General features: G+C 36.5%; 1 protein-coding gene across 2 annotated transcripts in view; it reads right to left on the reverse strand.

Moving 5' to 3' along the window:
- The window catches only part of SCFD1 (sec1 family domain containing 1), a 106,150-nt gene that overhangs the window by 35,745 nt on the left and 45,502 nt on the right, over positions 1–24,903 (reverse strand). For both annotated transcript variants that reach the window (XM_090270171.1, XM_090270172.1), the window contains 3 exons: positions 11,061–11,157; positions 6,603–6,673; positions 4,533–4,612 (listed from right to left, as the gene is read on the reverse strand). In XM_090270171.1, coding sequence (XP_090126297.1) covers positions 4,533–4,612; positions 6,603–6,673; positions 11,061–11,157 — 248 coding nt within the window. The remainder of the gene's footprint in view (positions 1–4,532; positions 4,613–6,602; positions 6,674–11,060; positions 11,158–24,903) is intronic.

Here is a 24,903-nt window from a genome sequence, read left to right on the forward strand (position 1 = left end):
ACAATAAGCACTACTATTGCAAACTAAGATAATGAAAAACTGGTATGATGAAAGGTACTAGAAAACTAGAATATAACTCTATCTGTAATAATGATCTCCTGGTTTTTAAAACTTTACATGGTATGTATATAAAAGGATATGCATTAATGTTTACTTGTGCATTCATTCTGCATGTTGAGATTACAAGTAAATTTTTACTTTCTTTAGGAAACCTGAGTTTTCTAAAATTTTTGTTAGTAAACTGGTATAACTCATAATTGGGAAAAAAAGTTACAAATTAGAAATTAAAATTTTCCTAACCACATGAAATGATGCCCCAAACTACCTTTCCTCTTATAACAACAAATGCTTAAGGAATTCCCACACAGCCATAATTAAAAAAACAATGACATATGCCACAAAGCCAAATGTGAAGTGTACATTTCATGAAAATTGGAAAAGATGGTTTTAAGTTTCTCTTTTTAAATAAAGGTTTGGGTTTTTTTTGGATATATTTTTTCTTGTAGCAAGAATACACTCAAAGAAAAGAAATTTTGAAAAAACAAAGTAGATAATAAAAAGCACTCATAAACTCACAACTCAGAGATAACTGCTGTTAACAACTTGTCATATTTCTCCAGCTTTGTATATTTTTAAAAATTTATTTTTAAATTAGACACAATATTACTAGTTTCAGATGTACAACCTGCAATGAGACATTTATATAATTTATGAAGTGATAACTCTGCTAAATCTAGTACCCATATGACATCATACATAGTTATTAAAATATTATTGACTATATTCTCTATGCTGTACTGTACAACCCTATGGCTGTTCTGTAACTGCCAATTTGTACTTCTAAATGCCTTCACCTTTGTCCCCCCAATCCCTCTCCCATCTGGCAACTAACAAAATGTTCTCTGTACTTGTCTGTTTCTGTTCACTCTTTTTTATGGCTGAATCATATCACACTGTATACATGCACCACTTCTGTATCCACTAATCTATTGATGGATACTTAGGTTGTTTCCATATCTTGGCTACTGTAAATAATGCTGCAGTATAAACATATGGATGTATATGTCTTTTTGATTTAGTGTTTTGGGTTTCTTCAGTTAAATATCCAGAAGTGGAGTGGCTGGGTCCTTCTTTGTCTCTTTTTGACTGTTTTAAAGTCCAATTCATCTGGTGTAAGTATTGCTATCCCAGCTTTTTGTTTTGTTTCCATGTTCAAGAAATATCTTTGACAACCCCTTTACTTTCAGTCTCTGTGTGTCTTTCGATCTGAAGTGCGTCTTTTGTAGATAACATATTAGGTGTCATGTTTTTTTAACCCATTCAGTCATCATATATCTTTTGATTGGATTATTTATTCATTTGCATTTAAAGTAACTGTTGATAGATACGTATTTATTGCCATTTTATTATTTGTATTTTTTATTTTTTCCCCTCTTAAAAAAGACCCCTTAACATTTTTTATCCTCACCCAAGGACATACTTATATATTTTAGAGAGAGAGAAGAAGAGAGGGAGAGAGACAGAAATAGAAACACTGATGTGAGACAGAAACATTGATAGGTTATCTTTCATAGGTGCCCTAACCAGGGACTTAACTTGCAATCCAGGCATGTTCCCTGACTGGGAACTGAACCTGCAGCTTTTCAGTTTATGGGATGATGCCCAACCAACTGAGCCACACTGGCCAGTGTGACCTTTAACATTTTTTGTAATACTGGTTTGATGGTGATGAACTCCTTTAGCTTTTTCTTGTTTGGGAAGCTCTTCATCTGTCCTTCAAATCTAAATGATAGCTTTGCTGGGTAGAGTAATTTTATCACTTTGAATATTTTGTGCCAATCCTTTCTGACCTACAAAGTTCTGTTCAGAAATTAGCTGACAGCTTACTGGAGCTGCTTTGCAGGGAACTGTCATTTTCTTGCTGCTTTTAAGATTTTCTGTCTTTAACCTTTGCCATTTTAATTATGATGTGTCTTGGTGTGAGCCTCTTTGGGTTCATCTTATTAGGAACTCTCTGCCCTTCCCGGACTTCAATGTCTATTTCCTTCACCAGGATAAGGAAGTTTTCCATTAATATTTTTTCAAATAGTCTAATTTCTTGCTCTTTTTCCAGCAACCCCAAGATGAGAACGTTGGCATGCCTGCAGTAGTCCCAGACACATTTTTACAGATTCTTTTTTCTTTTTTGCTGTTCTGATTGGGTGTTTTCTGTTTTCTTATATTCCAAATTGCTGACTGATTCTCTGCTTTATCTACTCTACTGTTGATTCCCCATAACTTACTCTGCATTTCAGTTAGCGTACCCTTCATTTCTAACTACAGGTAGGGCTTTTTGTTTGTTTTTTTATGGCTTCCATGTCCTTTTTTATGCTTTTGAAATTTTAAGTTCCTTGAGCATCTTTATAATCAGTGTTTTGAACTCTGGTAGTTTGCTTCCCTCCTTTTCATTTACTTCTTTTTCTGGAGATTTCTCCTGTTCTTTCACCTGGGACTTGTTAGTCTCCTCATTTTGGCTACTTCCCTGTGTTTATATCTATGTATTAGGTAGAGCTGCTATGTCTCCCTACACTTGGTGGAGTGGCCTTTTGTAGTAGGTGCCTGTAGGGCCCAGTGGCGCAGCCTCTCTGATCACCTGAGGTTGGTGCTCCAGGTATACACCCTGTGTGGGTTGTGTGCACTGTCCTGCTACAGTTGAGTCTTGGCTGCTGTTGGCATAGCACTGGGAGTGACTGACCAAGGCTGGCTGGCTATGAGGACCAGCTACGACTATAGTTGAGGAGTTGCCGTGCAGGGGCCAGCCCCATGGAGAACTCATTCCAGTGGGTCTTGGGTGTTGGCTGAGTCTGCCCCTTAACTGTATGTATAAGTGGTTGGGTTGTACTCCAGTGTGGTCTGAAGCTGTCCACTGGATGCACTGGCTCTGGGGTTTTCCAGGAGATGCATGGTCAGCCATTGCCTGTGCACTGCCTGGAGCCACCTGGCATAAGGTACAGAACGATATTCAGGAGGCTACTACTTGCGCTGGGCTTGGCAGTGCCTGAGAAAGGCCAAGCCGTAAACTAATGCTGGCTGATGCTAGTTCCAGTCCTGGAGCCACGTAGCAAGTGGTACAGGGCACACCAAGTCCGGATGCTGTTTATTTGAGAAATTTTAGGGAAGTCTGAACATGAGTCAAGAGAAGCTATTTCTATGGCAAAGTCACTGAAAACCACTTGTGTGGCAGGTGAGTTGGGTGGGGCAGGGTCTCCGGCCATCACCAGGGCAGGACAAAGAGTGTTAGCCAGGTTGATGGGAACTCAGATATGGTACCCCCTGCCAGCTCTGCAGGGGGAGGTCCCAAGAAAAGGAACAAAGGCCTCTGCCGGCACTACCAGTCTTGATGTGGCTTCTTCTTTATATCTACAGTTACAGGACTTCTGCTTAGCTAGACTTCTGGCAGTTCTGAATGATGGTTGTTATGTCTAGCTGTGCATATTTTTTGATGAAGCTGAGATCAGAAAGCATTCCTGTAGTCTTAAAACAATTATTTTAAGAAATATTTTGAAGATAAAGTTTGTTGTAGAAAATACGGAAAATAAAGATGAACAACCCCAAATGAAAAATTCTATCAAAGTTAGCTACTAATAACATTTAAGTGTACATCACTTCAGCTATGTAATTATATGTATATGTGTGTACATTTATAATCACATGGATGGATAAATGGATTAGAGATGATAATATAAAAAACAGCACCTAAGTTTTGGCTCAAATATCACTTCCCAAAGACTTTTCATATCTCCTCAATAAACTTAACTATCGTTCTCAACAAGTTAAGCTCTTATCACTCAGTTTTATTTGCTCTATATTACTTAATATGATTTAACATTGTTCTGTTCATGTTTGCTTATTTGTTGATTTATTGTTCCTTCAACACAAATGGAAACTCAGTGAGAGTAGGGGGCTTCCTTAGCATGCTCCCTATTGTATTCCTGAGGTCTAGAAGAGTTCCTAGGCACACAGGCAAAGGAAATAGATATTTATTAAACAAACTATGACATACTGTGGTAAACTACTTATTTCAATTTCAATATAACATGGACATTCCCAATATCATTAAATAAGTCTTCTACAACATGATTTTAATGATTCTGTTGTATTGTATCGTATGGAAATGCCACAATTCACTTATTAATCTTATAGTAGGACATTTAGATTGGTTTTCATAATTTGCATCATGCTAATTTGCATTTCTGTTTACTAGTGAAATGAAAATTTTCTCTTAATGTTTTTGAGACATTTGATCTGAAATGTCATTCTCTGGCTTTCTCATCTTAGCAGTGAAAAAATATAAACATGTCTAGAAAAGTAAAACATCACTATTTTATGTAATTTTAAGTTGTAAATAGGCAGGGACAGATAAAATACTTATGCCATTGAATAAAACAACATTAAGGCATTGTTCAACTTTCTTAGTAACATTTGACACTGAAAATTCAATTTCCATTGTACTCTCTTAAATGAAAAAAATTAAAAAAGGAAATAAAACTTACTTCCACTGTTTGATATATTGTAAGGGATTAAGGTTGCATTCTGCATCAGTTAAAGCTTTTTTGTATTGCTCCAAATCAGCCTGAAATAATCAAAGAACAATATGACAAAAAAATGACATTTATGAAAGAGAAGACCACTTTGTTTGCTGACATTTGATCACTCAAAAAGTTAGATCAAAGGCATGAGTTTGAATTCAAGGAACCCAAGTACAGTGCAGTTGTATCTGAAGTGAGCATCCAAGTGAGCACCTGACACAAACATCCTTATGATGAAAACTATCTTTGACAGGCTCCCAAATCACCTATAAAGCACAATATTTTGTCATCCCTCGGCAAGTCCAAAATAGTCAGATTTTCCTCTACCACTGAAATAGACTGCCTTCCCTTAGGATAAGCATTAAATGAAAGACCTGGCTTGACCACAAATATTTCAAAATGAGAAACACAGGAAGAATGACAGCGATTAAAGGGAACTACAGATTCCGGCTTCCCATCTCAGATTCCCTATAGAGGCCCAAATTCATTAATGGAACAGAAAGTGTGTTGATGCTTTTTAAATGATTGTTTTCTTTTTCTTGCACTTTTTATTACTTGATGCGTAAGCCTGGTTGAAATTGTGTAATTTATAGGACCTTATTATCATAGTGACTCCATTATAAAAATCAGGCAATTTTTATAATTTTAAATTAAAATTATAAAATTCTGTCTTATAAAAGACAGAAACCTTTAAGCTCATCTTCACAAGAGATGTTTACCACTTTGCATTTTTGAGGCTATTAATGTGGTCATCAGTAGTCATTATCTGCTTCAAGCCTTTTGATGATCACTTAAAACTTATGAAAACATAATCCTTACCAAAAATAAATGAAAATAAAATAATGTGGTCAAATTTCAAAAATCTTGTATTGTTTTAAAATAATATATTCTTAAGAAAATAGGATAAGAATACTCTAAGATACAGGTACACCCCCATTAATGAGATATTTCTAAAAAGAAAATGACACTTACTGAATTAAAATAAAGGTCAACAAATGTATTCCTAGGATAAAGTAAAATTGGCCGAAAGCAAGTGATGGGTTTAGTTTGCTGTTTTAACATGCCAAAGGTTTTTGACCAAAAGCCTTGCAATATACCAGACATTTAAAAACTAAATGCTACCAGCAAAGGAAAAGAGTTTATAAGAGCTGGATCATTCTAGATGTCATCTCTGAGCTTCTTTTGCTTGATGCTTATCCAGTAAAATTATACTGACTTAACATTAGAAAGTTAACAGGTCTCTCACCCAGCAACACACTGATGGCAAAATCACTGCTTTCCTTCACAGCAAGTTAATTGCCTATCCGTACTTAAATTGTTTTTTCCTGAAAAACAACTGATGACTCATTACAGAAAAAAGCCCCAAACTATTAAATTACCCACCACCATACTTCCAGTGAGAAAAAAAATCTTCTAGGAGGAAAATTTGTCATTTTCCAATCATTCTTAGGAATATTTTCTGATATAAAAGTAGTTATTTTATTGCAATAGGAACTATCTCAAGTTTTTATAGAACTTTTGGTAACATTGGATATTTTCCTTCAAGTGACTCATCCTATATCATGGAGATTATTAAATAAAAAATCTTAAAATATTACCAAATTTTTACTTGAGGTTAAAAATATACTCTTTGAGAGGCAAAGAAATAATGTATTAGTGGCTCAACTTAAAGAAATGAAACTGTTAAGATGATCACATCATGAGAAATGACAAGACCTACCTTTCAAAAAGCATTGCAAACTTGATTAACTTGGTTTAGAATAGCTATTTTCCAGAAATAAGAATTTTGGCTACTTCAATTTAGTTCATATTCCAATAACTTAAAAGTGGTCACAAACTTAATGAGAGGATAGTTCTCTTGGTGACAATAAAAACTGCTATAAAACTCAGCAGTAAATAGAACCATCCTTAACAAACTTTTTCTTTTAAAAAAAGGAATGAATTAGTTATCTGGCCATAGTGATTTTTATTTCTCTTTTTGAAACAACCAAGTTATTTCCCCTTCTGCCCAATAAATGAATACATAGAACATACCTCAGAAGGTGCCTGCTGTGAGCTTATGTAATAGATAAGAAACAGCCTCATTTTATCTTCTGGAGTTCCTGCTACATAGGGGAAAACAGAATTAAAAAATCCTTTATAATTCCGTTAATATTTAGTCAACACAAGTATATAAACATTCAAGGCATATCTAAATGTGACTAGACAAAATATGGTTCTTGATTCAGTTGATTTAAGGTTATAAACACTATAATTACAACCAGATAAAATACAAATATGGAAAAAAGATTATATGCTTTGGGATTAAAGAGATGGGATATGGAAGTATTTCCATTCTATCTTCCAAACTCTGTATAGTACTGAGATTTACCTTTTAGGTATAAACTCAAAAAGAAAGAAAGATATAGATAGGGTAATCATACAATTCTAAAACAGGATACTACTGAGATGGAAAGGAGATGTTAATAACAATTACACAGGGACAACCCGCATAAAAATAGGATTGTCCTGGGAAATCAGCTGTATGGTCACTGTAGGTATTACATTATGAAACCCTGCTGGCTAAAATCATCTAGCTTAGCTTACGGTCATATTTCTCAAACTGGGGTCACTAAATATACATGTCTCCTCTTTGAAGGGCATTATATTACTTATATAAGATTTAGGAAAGTAACACTTTTATATTCAACACTGATGTATTATGCGTAATCTATTTGTGCGAAATTTTATGACAAAACATAAGATTTCAAAGAAATTTCTTGCTTGCACTGGGTGTCTTGGGCTCCTACTCCTATTAGCCAAAGCCTGAAACTGTCCAGAGAAAATATTCTCCCCTCTGCTACTGGGTTTACTTAGGTACAAGGTGATGGAAGTCACAGGTAACTCATTTCTCTACTCAACAAATAACAATATGCACTCTTACTTCAAATTGTGTTCTAATACTGAATAAATCGGAATTGTTACACTTTATTACAGAATAAAAACTAGAATTTTTTTAAAACATGACTGATGAACCATTGATTTTTAAAATACTGTTAGAATGCAGACATCACCCTCCTTTTCCTCTAAGAATAAATAAAACCTTTTAAAAAAGAGAACCTAGACACCCATTCTCAAATTATTCTTACTCCCTAAATATGACAAAGAACGATGATAAAGAGCTTTCTCCAAAGTTCTCATGTTTACAAATACAGTATCTTAGACACTTTGAGAATTAGATTATGAGATCTTTGGTCTTGTTTAAATCCTAGGAGAAAGCTGATATTTTTGTTTTAGCAGGTAGTTAGACCGACTGCGTTCAGGCCGAAGTTCCTACCACCTTTCTGTGGATTGTGGTTCTATCGCTGATTCTATTTGCAAAATCTTTTGCAGTGCTATTGGCATCTGTCTTACTGCCCAGTGGCCAATATGGGAACTGGGAGGTCATCTAGGCCACCACCTCATAGTCTTGGGAATGCTGTTTAGGATCAGATTCCTATATATGCAGTTCAAAGGTGAGCCCAGGAATTCATAAACAACTTGGAGGGGCTGCTTTCCTAGGCTCCTTCCCCTCTGCAGTCTCCTCGGTACTTCCCAGTGCCCTTGGCGCTCCCTTTTTGGTGCTCTAGCCAAAAAGCTTTGGCTTTAGTTATCCTGCTCCACTGTACACATCCTGCAACTGTGACTAAGCAGCTAGAGGAAAAAGAGAGGAAGTGGGCAGAGGTGGATGAGGGTATAATAGTGGGGCATAAACGGTAATGGAAAAAATACAATAAAAATAATGTAAACAAAAAAAATGATCTAGAGGGGAAAAAAAAAAGAGCAACGGGGCTTGCTCTAGGTTCTTGGGACCATGGTTCCTAAGACAGGAGAGAAAGTGTCCCCCACCCACAGAGTTTCAGGGGCCTGTGGGTCCCTGCTGTTGCTAATAATATCCTCAGCATTTAGCACAGCCTTTTCTCATAGTCACATGTTCTACTTTAAGAAGAAACAGTTCCCATTCTTTAAGGAGAAATATTTTATAGATGCTACAGTGTAAATAAATGCCCCCGAACCTCTGCTAAGGTTTTTAAGAGTCATGATAATAAAGGTTATGGAGCATCTGGATGCTTAAAATGAACATGAATCACAGGGGAACCAAATAGAAATTGTAAAAATGTATCCTTTCCAAATACAAATACTCTAGAGCCTGTAGCTACAGCCTGGATCCTCTTGCCACACATAAGTTTCTACTGTAAGTGCACTTTAGTTTAAAGTCAGTTTCCAGCTCATCATATACTTTCCTTCCCTACATCAGCTGTGGACTCAACCACTTCTCTAATGAATCCTAGTGTAAAATGGTATTTATTAGCTAAAATCTTTACTATTGGGTTATAGTTGCTCCCAGCCCTGCTCTGTAGGCAGAACTAGAATATACATATATATGCACACACACACTATTTGTCTATCTGATATAGTGAATATATAGAGTGAAAACACTAAGCCCAAACCAATACCTTCAACTGCAATACATTACAGGATTCATTCTATTATAGTTTTCTCCCTTTCCATATAACTTCCTTTGCTGACTCCCTTAATATTATCTGATATTTTTACTTATTTAACCAGTCCCCAGTATGTAAGAAATATCTTATCTCTGCTGCCACCCCTGAATGGAATCCTTCTCACTTCACTTCGGCTTGGATTGCCTACAATGGACTCACCCACGTGCCTGGCCATACTTCTCACCCCTTCTGGGTTGATGGTGGGTTGACCTGTGCATCAATCTGTTAGAGCTCTTACACCCTGGGCTGGGTTGTTCCCATGTGTGCACATTGCTCACTTCACTCGATGCCAACACCTTATGCTAGATTACCGATCCTCTCATTACCCCACATGTAGAGGCCTTCTCATCCTGCTCAGGTTCCCACATCTAGTTCTGGGAGAAAGTTGACACCAGACTTCTGCTTGGCATAGATGCTTATCTTGCTCTTCCTTACTTAATGTCTTTAAAAATAAATTGTTTGGGATTGAGTGGGGGTGGGTGGACGGATTGAGCAAAAATGCACAAAAATTTGTTTGAGAAAGGGAAAAATGTTCTGTTTGCCATTTTATCAACACACTATTTGCTTTAATTTTATTCAATAATTATTGTAAATAACTCTGAAGTAATATAAAGTGCAAATACTTAAAATGCTACAAATCTATTTTTTAAAAGTGTGAGCGATACTTATGGCTCCTCACAAGTTTTATGAATAGAATCTTTAATTACAAACAGTTTTGACTTTTTAAAAATTGCTTTTCAATTTGAAATAAAGGCTAATGCTTTTACCAAAACTCTAACTTCAAAATCCATCATCAAGGTGAGCTTTTGTGTAAAATATGAGATGAATATAGCTTATATGCTTTTTTATTCATTCAAAAAAGAGGTGAGATTTGAATTGATAACTGTTCTCAAATAATCAATAAGTCTCTTAGGTTTAGAGATTTTTAGAGTCTAAAACCCTATGTAGATCCCATCACAATTGGAAGCAGTGATTAAATTACATTTTCCAAGTACAGTTCTGTTTTAAGAAAATCTAACATACAAATATTTAGATGAATATAAAGTACAAAGAGATTGACTATAGAGTTTCTTCAAAAGTGAATTCCCTGAGCCCTGGCCAGATGGCTCAGATGGTTGGAGCACTGTCCAGAAGGATGAGGGTTTGATTCCCAGTCAGGGCACATACTTAGGTTGTGGATTTGGTCCCCAATCAGGGAGAGTATGGGAAGCAACCGACTGATATTTCTCTCTCACATAGGTGTTTTTCCCTTGCTCTCTCAAATCAATAAAGGCATACTTTCAGGTGAGGATTTACAAAAAAAAAGTGAATTCTTTATATATTTAAAATGTAATTCAGTTTTAAATATATCTTTTTAGAAAACTCTTTAGTGTTAAACCAAAGTAATTAGAAAGTACAGTAGTCCCTCTCTACATCGCGGTTCACTTATTGCGGCCTCACTGTATTGCAGGATTTAAAAAAATATTATATTTAATTATTTATCATGGATTTTTTGTTATATCGAGGGACTGTGCGGTATTGTATATGTAGGTTGTTAAAGTTACGTAGGTTTAAGGGTGAAGAATAAATGTAAGGTTCCTACTTCGCGGGGGGGGGGGGGGTCTAGACGTAATATTTGCAATAAGTGAGGGAATACTGTATATCACTTAGAGACACCTGCTTAGAATATAACACTGAATCTTCCTGGAACCAGCAGAAATTGAGCTTAAGATGTATCACTTTAAATAAATGAATACAGAAAGTGCTTAAATACCATCAAAGAAAAGTTCAGTGAAATAAAATGCAAAATTTTTTCCACTTTATGAATTGCCATGATACAAATGTCTCAATAGAAAATAGTTCATTTAATGATCTCATTATTAACAAAGATTGTGAGAAAAACAGTAGTCTACTCAGATTTTACTAAAATTGAAAATGCTGGATTCATCGGATTTGAAACTTACATTAACCTCAAATTTATGGTACATACCATCAGGGTCTGATATTATATCTAGAAGAGATTTATCCAGAGTAGTTTTGCTCATTATTTTTTCTTCACATTCAAAATATATATCTAGTTTTCTTGCCTGTTTCAAAATAAATAATTAGATTAGAATAATTCAAGTAATAAAAACACACTAAGGGCTTCTCAGCTTACAAGTTTCTATTTTCTATGATCAATTTTAAAAGCGAACATTCATTTCCTTAGTAGAATTTATTTTCAAGTTTCTTACTTCTGATCATACAGTTAATGTAAAAAAAACAACAGATTATTTTGTTTACCATATTTGACTTATAAATTCAAAATTAATTCTGCATGTCATATTTATATTAGTAGAGCTAAAAATCACAGAAATCTCAATACTGTATGAATTAGTAACTAGCATACAAATTAATACTGTATTCCATGCAAATTAGTGGTCATGCTATAGTTTTTTTTTAATTTTTTTAGTGCACAGTCCCACATATTTTCACCTTAACTGAACAGAAAGTTTCCTAGTTAAATTACTTTCAATGGTTTTTAAGTAAAACTGTTTTCCTCATTAAAAGTTCCACTTAATACTCTGAAGTTTTAGATAATGGAGAAGTAATCAAACTTAGCTTTTCAGTATCACACCTTTTCCCAAATTTAAAATTTGTTGATCAAAATTATTCAAGTGAAATCAACATGTTAGGATCCTCCAAAGGAAATAAAAATCTTCACCAAGTATCTATTAAATTATGTTTCAGATAATACAAAAGACAGAAAAGAACATGTTTTCTTTTGAAAGTGTTAACAAGCTAAGGCAGCGATTTTCAAACTTTTTCATTTCACGGTACACATAAACTAATTACTAAGATTCCGTGGCACACCAAAAATATATCATATATTTTGCCACTCTGAGAAAACTAGGTATAATTTTGAATCATTCATACTGGATGGTTATTGTCGTATTGGCTGTTGTCACTTTTTAATTTGCTAATCTAAGGAAAAAGTGGTCAGTGCCCCTGACTAAATAGTCAGCTATTATGTGCTTTAAAAATTCTTGTGGAACACCAACTGAAAATCGCTGATCTAAGAAGGAACAGAAATCATTTATGAAATAACTTAGATTATTTACAGATACCAATAAAGAACTAATATATATAGAACATAAATAAATATATTAAACTAGATGACAGAATGAAATAGTTAACTAATTGCGGAGGAGGAAGTGATAAAATGTGAGCTGATTTTTGAAAGTGATTTGGAGACATGGACAGAGTTCATTTCAGTTAAACAGAACATACCAAAACATAATCAGACTGGAGAAATCTGAATGGCAGACTAAGAAGTGCTTAATTTGCGGCAAAAGGAGACCAGTCAGAGTCCCTCAATCCCACTGCTCCGCCGAGGCCCGCAAGGCCAGTTTTAAACAGATGAAGTAGTCAGTTTAAAATTCCAAACAACGTAAAAAGGTATACATTGAAATCTGTCTTCACCCCTGGTCTCTTCCACCCTATTTCCACCAATTCCTATGGATATTTGTTTCTTATATAGTTTTCAGTTTCTTTTTTCCTTCAAATGTAAGCAGATAGGGTCTATATCCTAATATCCCTCTATTTTCTGACACATATGTTAATATACTGTATTCTTCTGTCCCTTGCTGTCACTCAACAATATATCTCACATCAGTACATTGAGAATTTCCTTATCAATGAGCTCCTAATAAGAATATAATACAGTTTAGGAGAGTTTTTCTTTTTATAAACTATTTGGCCCTTCATCTTCCTCAGACTCCCTGATACAGGAGTTATTTTAGCTACTGTACAGAGCTACTCTGAATATCAAAGTATATGAGATGAAGTTTTCGGAATGGAAAATATAATACTAAAAATGAAAGAAAGAAGCAGAAGAGAGATCATAGGAGAGACCATGGTAGTGGCTGTGGACATGGAAAGGAAGACACAGATAATTAATAATTAACACAAAAAAGGCTATGAAAGTCCAAGTAGGGAAAAAAGTCAACAATAACTCCTGGGAACTAGGATGTTAGTAGGAATTACGTTAATGGATATATGAGATTGGGAAAGGCTGTCGGTAGACTAAAGCCAGAAACGGGGGAGGCGGAATTTAATAATAAGGTATTAAACTCACTTGCAGACCCCACAATCTGCTCCAGCTAACCTTTCTGTTTAACCACTATACACTAGAGTAAGTTCCCTCTAGTCCCATCAAATAACTCACTGATTTTTCATTAAACACGGTGTATCCAGGCATAGGCTCTGAGTATTCTCTTAGCTTTTTAAAAATATATTCCTCTTCTATTGCCTGCTTAGTGATTTCTACTCACTGTTCAAGGACCAGCTTTTCTGCAACTCTTTCTTCAATCTCTGTTCTCCTGTTCTTGCCCTCAGCTGTTAGAATTTATTGTTGCTTTAAATGTGTACCAACAGCATTTTACAGACCTCTCCCTAATAACAATAATCACACTATATTATTTTTCTTTATTTACATGCCACCCTTCTGAAAGTGAAAACTCCCTAGAGTGTGTCTAATTAATCCTTTAACTCTAGTAGCCTAATGAAGCACATGACTCATAACAAGGACTTGACAAAACAACTGTTGAATTTCTAAGCTAAGATCAGGACATGCACAGATAAGTGTCATCTTTAAAAGTCATGAGCCCTGGCTGGGTAGTTCAGTTGGTCAGAGTGCTATCTTGATACACCAAGGTCATGGGTTTGATCCCATCAGAGTACATATAAGAAACAACCAGTGAATGCATATTTAAGTGGAACAACAATCTGATATTTCTGTCTCTCTCTCCTTTCCTGTCTTTCTAAAATCAAGTAAAAAAACAAAACAAAAAACGAACAAAAAAAATCAAGCCCCGGCTGGGTTGTTCAGTTGGTTGGAACATTGTCCATATACCAAAAAGGTTACGGGTTGAATTTCAGGTCAGGACACACTTAGGTTGCAGGTTCGTTCCCTTATTGGGGCACAAATGGGAGGCAACTGACTGATGTCTCTCTCTCCCCCTCTCCCCCCTCCCCCTCCCTCCCTCTCTCCCCCCCTCCCCCTCCCTCTCTATCTCTCTCTCTCCCTCCCTCCCTCCCTCCCTCTCCCTCCCTCATTTTCTCTCTCTCCCTCCCTCTCTCCCTCCCTCTCTCTCTCTCTCCCTCTCTCCCCCCCTCTCCCTCTCTCTCCCCCCTCCCTCCCTCTCCCCCCTCCCTCCCTCTCTCCCTCTCTCTCTCTCTCCCTCCCTCCCCCCCCCCTTTCCTCTAAGGCCAATAATTAAAAAACAAAAACAAAAAACAAATAGCCCTATTGGCATGGCTCAGTTGGTTGAAGGTCACCAGACTGATTCCAGGTCAGGGTGCATGCCTGGGTTGCAATTTCAGAGATTGATTATTTTTATGCAATATGAGTTCAAAGGAGAATACAATTTGGATTAACAGTTATATGAAAAATAGAAAAATTAAAAGTATAATAAAATAAGGTCAAGATAAACAGAATTTTGATAGATTCAATAAGTATTAAGAATGAATAAGAAAGGAATTTTAGAGAAAATAAAAGACTATGTATGGCATAGAAATTTTAAGCTAGTGAATATAAATTCTGAGAGGCATGAATTTCTCAAAAGTCCCTTTTAAAAATCAGCTGTCCCCTTTCTTCATGGTAATGGAAAATTCTTTAGGAATTATCTGCATGTACAACTACAGCTGACCTTGAACAACAGGGGTTTGAACTGCATGGGTCCACTCATACATGAGGTTTTTTCAATTAATATACAGTCTGCCCTCTGTATCCTGGGTTTTGAATGCCTGGATTAAAACAACTGCACACCAAAAATGCTATTTTTGGTTTCAACTGGAGGTGGGTGGTGTCCCTAACTCCTGTGCTATTCAAGGGTCAACTGTAGTATACAAATTTTGCCTTCTGAAAATCATTAACTAAAAACATTTGTCATGACCCATATAGGACATGAAGTGAATTCCCTTTTCCTTCCGACAACTGGGGGGTATTTTTCCTTCTTTTTACTGTTCCTTTTTTTCACTCTAGCTTGATGATCCATGAAATTATATTTGAAGGTGTTCTACAACACAGGTGGCGGACTGAAAATATTTACTTTGGGGCACTTGCTCATATGTCAGCAGTGACTTAGGCATCTTGAATAAAATTCATCCTGTACCTTTACCTCACTTCTGTGTAGAGATGGGGCAGTGAACCGGGTATTGGTGCAGAAACTGGTTATGGTCTTCAATGTCTACAATAGGTTCTCAACCTTTATTACTTGGTTACATCATTTCCAAATATATACATTTTTTTCTCTCAACCCAAACTACTGAATTTCTAGCATTCTAGGCCCAAATATGAATGTGTAACCTAAACTTCTCTGCTAACTCCTATCAAAAGCCCAACTGCAAAAAGTGATATATATTAAAGAATGTGCAATTCTTTAATTCTCTCCACTCTAGATACTACAACAATATAAACTTAGACCTTACTACCTTGGTGACTTATAAACTGGCCTCAGTTAAGTATATTTTAATATTATACCCTTGGCTTTTATAAAAGTTGCCATGAAATCCATGATTGTAACTGATATTAAAATACATCATCAACTCATTTGATTTAATTTCGATAATGCCCAATATGAGCAATGCTTTTTGTAATATGATGCTAAGAAACACTTTACAGTACTTAGAATAAAACAAAAGAAAACAAAAAAAAATCCAGAAATCTCCATCTCTGATGAGAAGTTAAAGTTTTGTTTTTTTAAACTTATACATGTCTTTAAAAAAAAAAAAAATCTTGCTTGCCAGAAACTTCAAAGCCAAATTAGAGAATTATCATTATAACTATATAGCAACTGCTATGAGTTTTTATTTCATTATTTTGTCACATGTGCTATTTACGAAAGCTGCCTTAAACCTGTTTTAGAATAAGGAAACAACTTTACTTAGAAGTTTATCCTATATACTGACTCCTAGTAAAAATATTTAAACTCTGAATAATATAACATTTAAAATGTACACAAAGTCATCTTTTGCAGGTTTGGCCCCCGGTTGGGGTGCACATGACAGGCAACTGATTGATGTTTCTCTCTCACATCGATATTGTCCCCTCCACCCTTCCCCTTTCTCTAAGCATGTCCTCGGGTGAGGGAAAAAAATATTAGCAATCTTATTATAATAAAATATCAAAAGCTGCTTTATAATATTTCTGGAAAGAAATAAGAGGTTTACATGGCACTTGTAAACTATTCTAAGTTGTATTTTGCTATGCCTCTTAGAAGCATTTCATTTTAGTTAAGTAAATCCGAAGTAAGCAGATGAAAAGAAATAATAAAACCTAGAGCAGAAATCACAGAAATTAAAAACAAGAAATCATTTAAAAAATAAAAATCACTGGAACCAAAAGCTGGTTCTTTAAAAGGATCAATAAACTTGATAACTCTAGTCAGCTTAACTATTAAAAAAACATAGGGAATGCAAATGACTAATATCAGAAATGGAAGAGGGGCCATCACTACTGATCCCATGACATTACAAACCAATTCCTTGAAAGACACAATCTACCAAAACTCACCAAAGGAGAAACAGATAATTTGAATGGGCCAATAGCTATTAAAGAAATTCATGAATAATTAATAAGCTTCCAAAACAGAAAGCATAAGGTCTAGATGAATTCACTACTCAATTATACCCAACATTAAGGAAGAAATTATCCAATTCTCTACAATGTCTTATCGAAAACAGACACAAATGAGAAAGCAGATGATATCCTGCTAAGATCAGGAACAAGGCAAGGATGCCCCGCTCACACTCCTATTCAACATTATACTGGAAGCCCTAGCTAATTCAATAAACATAAAATGAAATAAGAGGTATACAGATTGGGAAGATAGAAATAAAACCATCTTCGTTTGCAGATGACATGGTTGTCAATGTAGAAAATTCCAAGGAAATAACACAATACTTCTGGAACTAATAAATGACTATAGCAAGGTTATAAGATACAAGGTTGATACACAAAAGCCAATGGCTACATCAGGAAGAAGGCAAAAACATTCCCTCACACCCGTTGTCAACATCACAGTGAAGGTCCTAGCTAATGCAGTAAGACAAGAAAAAGAAATCAGTGGAATACAGCATGGAAAAAAAATAAAAAGAAATAAAACTGTCTTTGTTTACAGGTGACATGCTTGTCTATATAGAAAACACCAAAGAAAAACCAAAATCTCCAGAAACTACGAAGTGATTACAGCAAGGCTGCAGGATACAAGGTTAACATATAAAAATCAATTGTTTTCCAATATTTTAGCAATGAACAATTGAAATTTTAAGTTAACAATACCATTTCCATTAGTACTCAAAGCATAAACAAATAAGTTATAAATCTAACAAAATATATACAAGATCTATATGAGAAAAACTACAAAATTATGATGAAAGAAATAAAAAAATAATAGATACCCCATGTTCATTAATAGGAAGACTCAGTATTGTCAATGTCAGTTCTTCTGAACTTGATCTACAGAATCAACCAATCCCAATAAAAATTGCAGCGTTATTTTGTAGATATTGACAAAATGATTCTAAGGTTTATATGGAGATATGAAAGACCCAGAATAGCCAACACAATATTCAAGGAGGAAAAAGTAAGGACTGACAACACCTGATTTTTAAGACTTACAAAATAAAGCTACAGTAATTAAGACTCTGTGGTAGACAAATACACCAATGGGACAGAAAAGTGTAGAAACAGATCCAAACAAATAAAGTCAACTGATTGCTGACAAAAAAGCAAATGTAATTCAACTAAAAAAAAAAAAAAGCAATATTTACAAAACATGGTGCTGGAATAACTGCACATTTACATGTAAAAAGGAATGAATCTAGACAAAGACCCTACAACTTTCACAAAAATTTACTAAAAATGGACAATAGACCTAAATGTAAACTGCAGAACTATAAAACTCCTAGATTACTTAGGAGAAAACTTAGATGACCTTGGGTATAGTGATGACTTTAGATACAAAGCCAAAGCACAATCCATGAAAGAAATAATCAGTAAGTTAGACTTAATTAAAATTAAGTTTCTGTTCTGTGAACGTCATTGTCAAGAGAATGAGAAGACAAGCCAAAGAAAGGAGAAAATATTTGCAAGACACATCCATTCAAAAAACTCGCCCTCAACAGCCCCAAAATAAAAATAACACTTAAAATTCAACAATAAGGAAACAATCTGATGAAAAAATGGGCCAAAGACTTGCACGCCTCACCAGAGAAGATACAGATGGCAAATAAGCATATGAAAAGATGTTCCACATCCTATGACGTTAGAAATCTGCAGATTAAAACACCCAGTGAGAACAGCTGAAATCCAGCAGTGACAATACCAAATGCAAGCAAGGCTATGGAGCAACAGGAACTCTCACTCATTGCTGGTGGGATTACAATGGTATGTATTGCCACTTTAAAACAGTTTGGCAGTGGGCAGTTTGTTACACATCTAAACATACTGTTACCACGTGATTTAGCAATCACACCCTCTTTGGTTATGTTTGGAAACATACCTATCCAAAACCTTTCAAGTAAATGTTTATTACACCCTTCTTCATATCTGTGAAAAAGCTGGAAGCAACTAACATACCCTTCAATAGTTGAATGGCTCAACAAACTATGGTATATCTAGACAAAAATACAGTCAGCAATAAAAAGAAATGAGCTATCAATCTAGAAAAGACAAGGAAGGATTAATGCATATTATGAAGAGAAAGGTCACATACTATATGATTTCAACTCTGACATTCTGGAAAAGATAGCACTGTGGAGACAGTAAAAAGATCAGTGGTTGTCAAGGATTCAGGGGAAAGAAGACAGAGATGAAAAGGTGCACACAGATGATTTTTAGGGCACTGAAATTATTCTGTAGGATATTGTAATAATACATGTGATTATGACTTCCGGCCAAGATGGAGGCCAAGATAGACACGCTGCATCTCCCTCCATAACTAAGAAGAAATACAACTACCTCGAAACTAGAGACAACCAGAAATTCCAGAAAACCAAGCTGCATGGAAGTCCAAGAAAGATATAAAGAAGAAGTACTCATCCAGAAAGGTAGGAGGGGCGAAGCCAAGGTGGAGACAATGCAGAGTGGTGGCAGCAGGAGGGGCAGGCCAGCGGAAGCGCAGTCACACATTTTAAAAAGTAGGGAGGGACACCTGAGGAGCGCTCCAAGCACCAGACCAGATCCCACAGTTCACAGTCCCAGCGTCAGGGAAAATAAAGCACCACTGCTTCTGACTGTGCAAACACTGGGATTTGGGGCAGAGGAAGAAACGGCCGGTCTCTTGGCAGAGTCTGTGTGTTTAAAGGGCCCCCACGGTCCTAGAATGTCTACAAACCCACCCACTCTGGGAAGGATGGCCAAGGCAATAGCTACAGGGGCACTAGTCCCATATAGGAAGTGGGAGAAATGCCTGGAAAAGGGGCGAGTGCTGAGCAAGCAGCATTGTTTCCTCTCAGACCCCTACCCACATATAGTGCAACGTAGTGAAATAGGTCGCCTGTATGACAAATACCTAAGGCTCCCCCCCTTACAATGTAACAGGTGCAAGAGACAGAGGGAAACAAACACAGGAGCCTGTCAACATGAGGAGACAGAGAAGTATGGCCCAAAAGAGGGAATGAATCAAGGTTCCAGTGGGAGAACTAAGCAACAAGGAGAAAGCTAACCTAACAGACATAGAGTTCAAAACACTGGTAATAAAGATGCTCACAGGCTTGACAGATATCCTTAAGTATGGCAAACGCAGAAGGGAAGTAGTGAAGGTTATGTTAAGTGAAACAAAGGAAAATCCACATGAAACCAATGGTGAAGGGAAAGAAACCAGGGTTCAAATAAATGATTTGGAACATAAGGAAGAAAGAAACAGTCAACCAGTACAGAATGAGGAACAAGAATTGAAAAAAATGAGGAGAGGATTAGGAACCTCTGGGGCAACTTTAAACGTGCCAACATCTGAATCATAGGGGTGCCAGAAGGAGAAGAGAAAGAGCAAGAAATTGAAAGCTTATGTGAAAAAATAATGAAGGAAAACTTCCCAAATTTGGTGAAGGAAATAGACACACAAGTCCAGGAAGCACAGAGTCCCAAATGAGCTAGGCCCAAAGAGGACCACACCAAGACACATCATAATTAAAATGCCAAAGGTTCAAGATAAAGAGAGAATCTTAAAATCAGCAAGAGAAAAGCAGAGAGTTATCTACAAAGGAATTCTTATAAGACTATCAGCTGATTTCTCAAAAGAAACTTTGCAGGGAAGAAGGGACTGGCAAGAAGTATCCAATGAGATGAAGAGCAAGGACCTACAACCAAGATTACTCTATCCACCAAAGCTATCATTTAGAATGGAAGGGCAGATAAAGTGCTTCCCAGGCAAGGCAAAGCTAAAGGAGTTCCTCATCACCAAACCATTATTATGTGAAATGTTAAAGGAACTTACTTAAGAAAAAGATCAAAACTATGAACACTAAAATGAGAACAAACTCACAACTATCAAACAACTGAATCTAAAAAATAAAAACCAAATCCAATTAAGCAAACCAGAATAGGAACAGAATCATAGGTATGGGGATCATCTGGAGGGTTATCAGCTGGGAGGGGGGAGGGGAAGAAATGGGGAAATGGTGCAGGGACTAAGAAGCATAATTGGTTGGTACAAAATAGACAGGGGGAAGTTAAGAATAATATAGGAAAGGGTGAAGCCAAAGAACTTATATGCACGACCCATGGACATGAACTAAGGGGGGGTGGAACTGCTGGAGGGGAGGGGAGGGGAGGTGGGGTTCTGGGCGGAGGGGAGCAAAGGGGGGAAAAATTGGGACTATTGTAACAACATAATAAAATATACTTAAAAAAAAAGAACACATGTTTATACATTTGTCAAACCCCACAGAATGTACAACACAAAGAATGAAGCCCAATAAACTATGGACTTTAGTAATAATTAATTAATATTGGCTTACCAATTGTAACAAATATACCATATTAATGCAAAATGTTAGTATTAGGGTAAACTGGGGGTGGTTGGTTCAGGGGGCATATGGAAATTCTCTGTACTTTTCGTTTTTTCCTACAAAAATAAAACTTCTCTAGCTTTTCTGTGCTGCCCTGAGAAGGGCCTATACAGTGTTGTTCCCAGTTCCCAGGTATTTAAAGGGAAACTTTCACAATGCCCAGAGCCCTTGATGCGCTGCGAATGAAGGAGAAGGATGTCCTTAAGTCCCTTGAAGCAGGAAGCCACTTAGATGGCACCAACCTTGACTTCCAAGTGGAACAGTACAGCTACAAAAGGAAGAGTGATGGCACCTATGTCATAAATCTGAAGAGAACCTGGGAGAAGCTTCTGCTGGCAGCACGTGCCATCGTTGCCATTGACAACCCTGCTGCTGTCAGTGCCACATCGTCCAGGAACACTGGCCTGTGAGCTGCACTGAAGTTCGCTGCTGCCACTGGAGCCAGTGCTCTCGCTGGCTGCTTCACTCCTGGAACCGTCCCTGACCGGATCCCGGAAGCCTTCTGGGCGCTGAGACCTCTGGTGGTGGTTACTGATCCCAAGGCTGAACACCAGCCTCCCTCAGAGGTGCCTCGTGTTGACCTGCCTACAACTGCTCTGTGTACAGACTTCCTCTGTGTCGCGTGGACACTGCCATCCATGGTAACAAGGGGCTCACTGAGTGAGTCTGAGGTGGTGGATGCAGGCCAGTAAGCTCTGTGTGTGCGCTACACCATCTCCTGTGACCCCCTGCGGAGAGGTCACGCCTGATCTCTACTACAGTGGTTCTGAGGACACTGAGCAGCCCTGCCCTGTATGGCCCCCTTGGTTGGAGCGTCGGCCTGTAACAGAAAAGTTGCAGATTTGGTTCCTGGTCAGTGCACATACCTAGGCTGCAGGTTAGATCCCCAGTCTGGGTGCGTATGAGCCCTGGTCTGGGTGTATAAAGGAGGCAACCTATTGATTTTTTCTCTCTCACAATGATGTTTCTCTTTCCCTTCCCCTCTCTCTAAAAGCCATGGGGGGGGAAAAACAATCCTCAGGTGAGGATCAGGGTGGATGAACTGTTCTAGCTCCTGAGTTCATCACTGTGCAAGCTAAGGTCACAGGCTGGTCTGGAGGTGCATGTGTGCTCCGTGCAGACTGCAGTTTCCGACTGAAGCCTGGAAGCTCAGCTGCCGCCGAAGACCAGTCTGCAGCCCCCGTGCTGGGCCACTGAATGTGTAGCTGTTCCTACACAAATTCTTACTAAACAGAATGGAAAATAAGGTTGACAGAAAAAGTTTCTAAAACACAAAAAACATACACTGCTCTAAAAAAATAAAGTCTATTATTAAAAAAAAAAAACACCAAAATCTGTAAAAAGGAATGTATATAATGGAAAATAGAATTAAAGAAGGGTCACATTTAATACAGTTTATTGCAAAATTTTGGGAAAATTTGTGTAGCTTTGAATAATCATCTTTCACCTTTACTTCTTAATGGGTATGATATGAAATGACTCAAAATAAAAGAATAAGAGGATGATTTAGCATGTGTTTCAAAAATATATATACAGCAGCCCAACATTTACAATGAATACAGACTATATAATACATCTATTTGTGTGTATTAATGTTTGTGGTTACAGTCATTATGTAAGCCCAGCATGGAATTTGATTCCTGAGGTACTTATCAATATTCATCTTTTAAAACCAATCCATTATTTTAAAAAATAGACTTGTTTTATAAAACTTAAAATTTGATTAAATTTTCATTTCCTATTTAAGCATTAATGGATATAAAAGATCAGACTGACAAAATAATTTTTAAATGAACAAACACATTGAATGAGCAAATATTTTAATAAAACAACTGGGGTTCCTACTCCCCCCCTTCTTTTTGCTTACATTACTTCTGACCCTTGGTTTCTCTATTCTCATTGAATTTTTGATGGACAGGTTTTAAGGAAGTATAGTAGAGTAAGAAACTTAAAAAGTTAAAAAGCCAGAGTTCAATATCAGGCTCTGGCTTTAAGCCAAGTACTCAGTGCCTGTGAGATTCACATTCCTCTGCAGACTGGGGAACACCTCTATTATGTTATCTGACATAAACATGCACAAAAAGTTTGTTCTTCCCTTTAAAAGGAAAAAAACTACCACGTGTTCATATTTTTCACCTAAGTATGATCTGAGGATGCTAGGTTTGATCATAAAATGTTTGCAAAGTATAAAACATTAAGGCACTGAGGTAAAATGAACTCATTTACACAGCATCTTAAAACACCTGTTATTTTATAGGTACTCTAGCATTCACATAACAATTAGGGTGTAAGTACAGTAGTCCCTTTCTATATCGCGGTTCGCTTATCGCGGCCTCACTGTATTGCAGGATTTTTAAAAATATTATATTTAACTATTTATCGCGGATTTCTCACTACATCGCTGGATTTTGCGGTACTGTATTTGTATGTTCTTAAGAGTTACGTAGATTTAAGAGCGTAGAATATGTTTAAGAACATAAGTAGTGTTTATAAAAGTGTGGAAAAGGTTAATAAGGGAGTGGGAATGGTTTATAAGTGCGTGGGAAGGGTTTATAAAGCCTTAATATATATATATATAAATACTAAAATAAATGTAAGGTTCTTACTTCGCAGATTTTCACCTATCGTGGGGGGGTCTAAAATGTAATACCTGCGATAAGTGAGGGGACACTGTGTTTTCACTAAGGTTAAAATAAGAACCACCCACAGAACTGTACATTGTAGGTAAGCAGTAAGTATATATAGCAGAGAAAGCATCAATAGTACTCAGGAGGAGTCAGATAAAAGAATGTGAAATTCTTTAAGGTATTTCTTTAAATGAAATATTCTTTGCATCACTGAGTAACAATGATAAATGGCATGGCAAAAAGACAGCAAGACTAAATACAAAAACTGCCATTAACTAGAAAACATTTAACCTGTTACGGAGGTAAGAGAGGGAATCCTTAATTTATTAAAGAATATTTAACAAAGTATATTATGCAGAATGCTACTTCTCAGAGTTGGTTATAAGAATGCTCCAATGTCAAAAGAGTTTGAGAAATACAGGTTAAATAAGATTTTTAAATACATGACTTGCAGACTACTTCGTATATTACACTACATTGTAGATCTCCAAGAGGAGAATACAGTGAATTTTATTTCTAACTTTATTTGACACAAGAATAAATGTCACTAATTTGTGGAATCTACTTAAAACTCTGTCCCTAGCTTCCTTCTAGCTTGAAAGTCTTAAATAGCTTGACAGTCTTAAGTTCCCTGGGAGGCTCAGAGAGAACTCTGGAAAATAAAGGTCAAAGAGCATAGGAATTTTTTTAAGGGCTATGTTTGATTTTTGACTTCCTATTCTTTTATATCCCCGATTCTCATTAATTATTCTCTACTCAGCTATTCTATGTGCTGTCACTGTAAGCTACCTCAAATTCTGTATAACAAGCCAAGGTGTAAGTAAATAAACTATGAAAAGTTTATTGTATTTTATTTTTTAATTTTTATTGATTTTAGAAAGAGAGAATAAGGGGCAGAAGGGTGGGGAGAGAGTAAGAGGGAGGAAGGAGGGGGGAGAGGGAGACAGACAGAAAGACATTGATTTGTTGTTTCACTTATTTATGCATTCATTGGTTGCTTCTTGTATGTGCCCTAACCAAGGATTGAACCTGCAACCTTGGCGTATCGGGACAATGCTCTTACCAACTGAGCTACCTAGCCAGGGCTGTGAGAAATTTATTAAAATGCAAGAAATGCATGTGTCCTCTCCTTTTATTTTAAACATTTTATTT

The sequence above is a fragment of the Furipterus horrens genome, unplaced genomic scaffold, assembly GCF_987537825.1.
Source record: "Furipterus horrens unplaced genomic scaffold, mFurHor1.1.pri manual_scaffold_3, whole genome shotgun sequence".
Lineage (NCBI taxonomy): Eukaryota > Metazoa > Chordata > Mammalia > Chiroptera > Furipteridae > Furipterus > Furipterus horrens.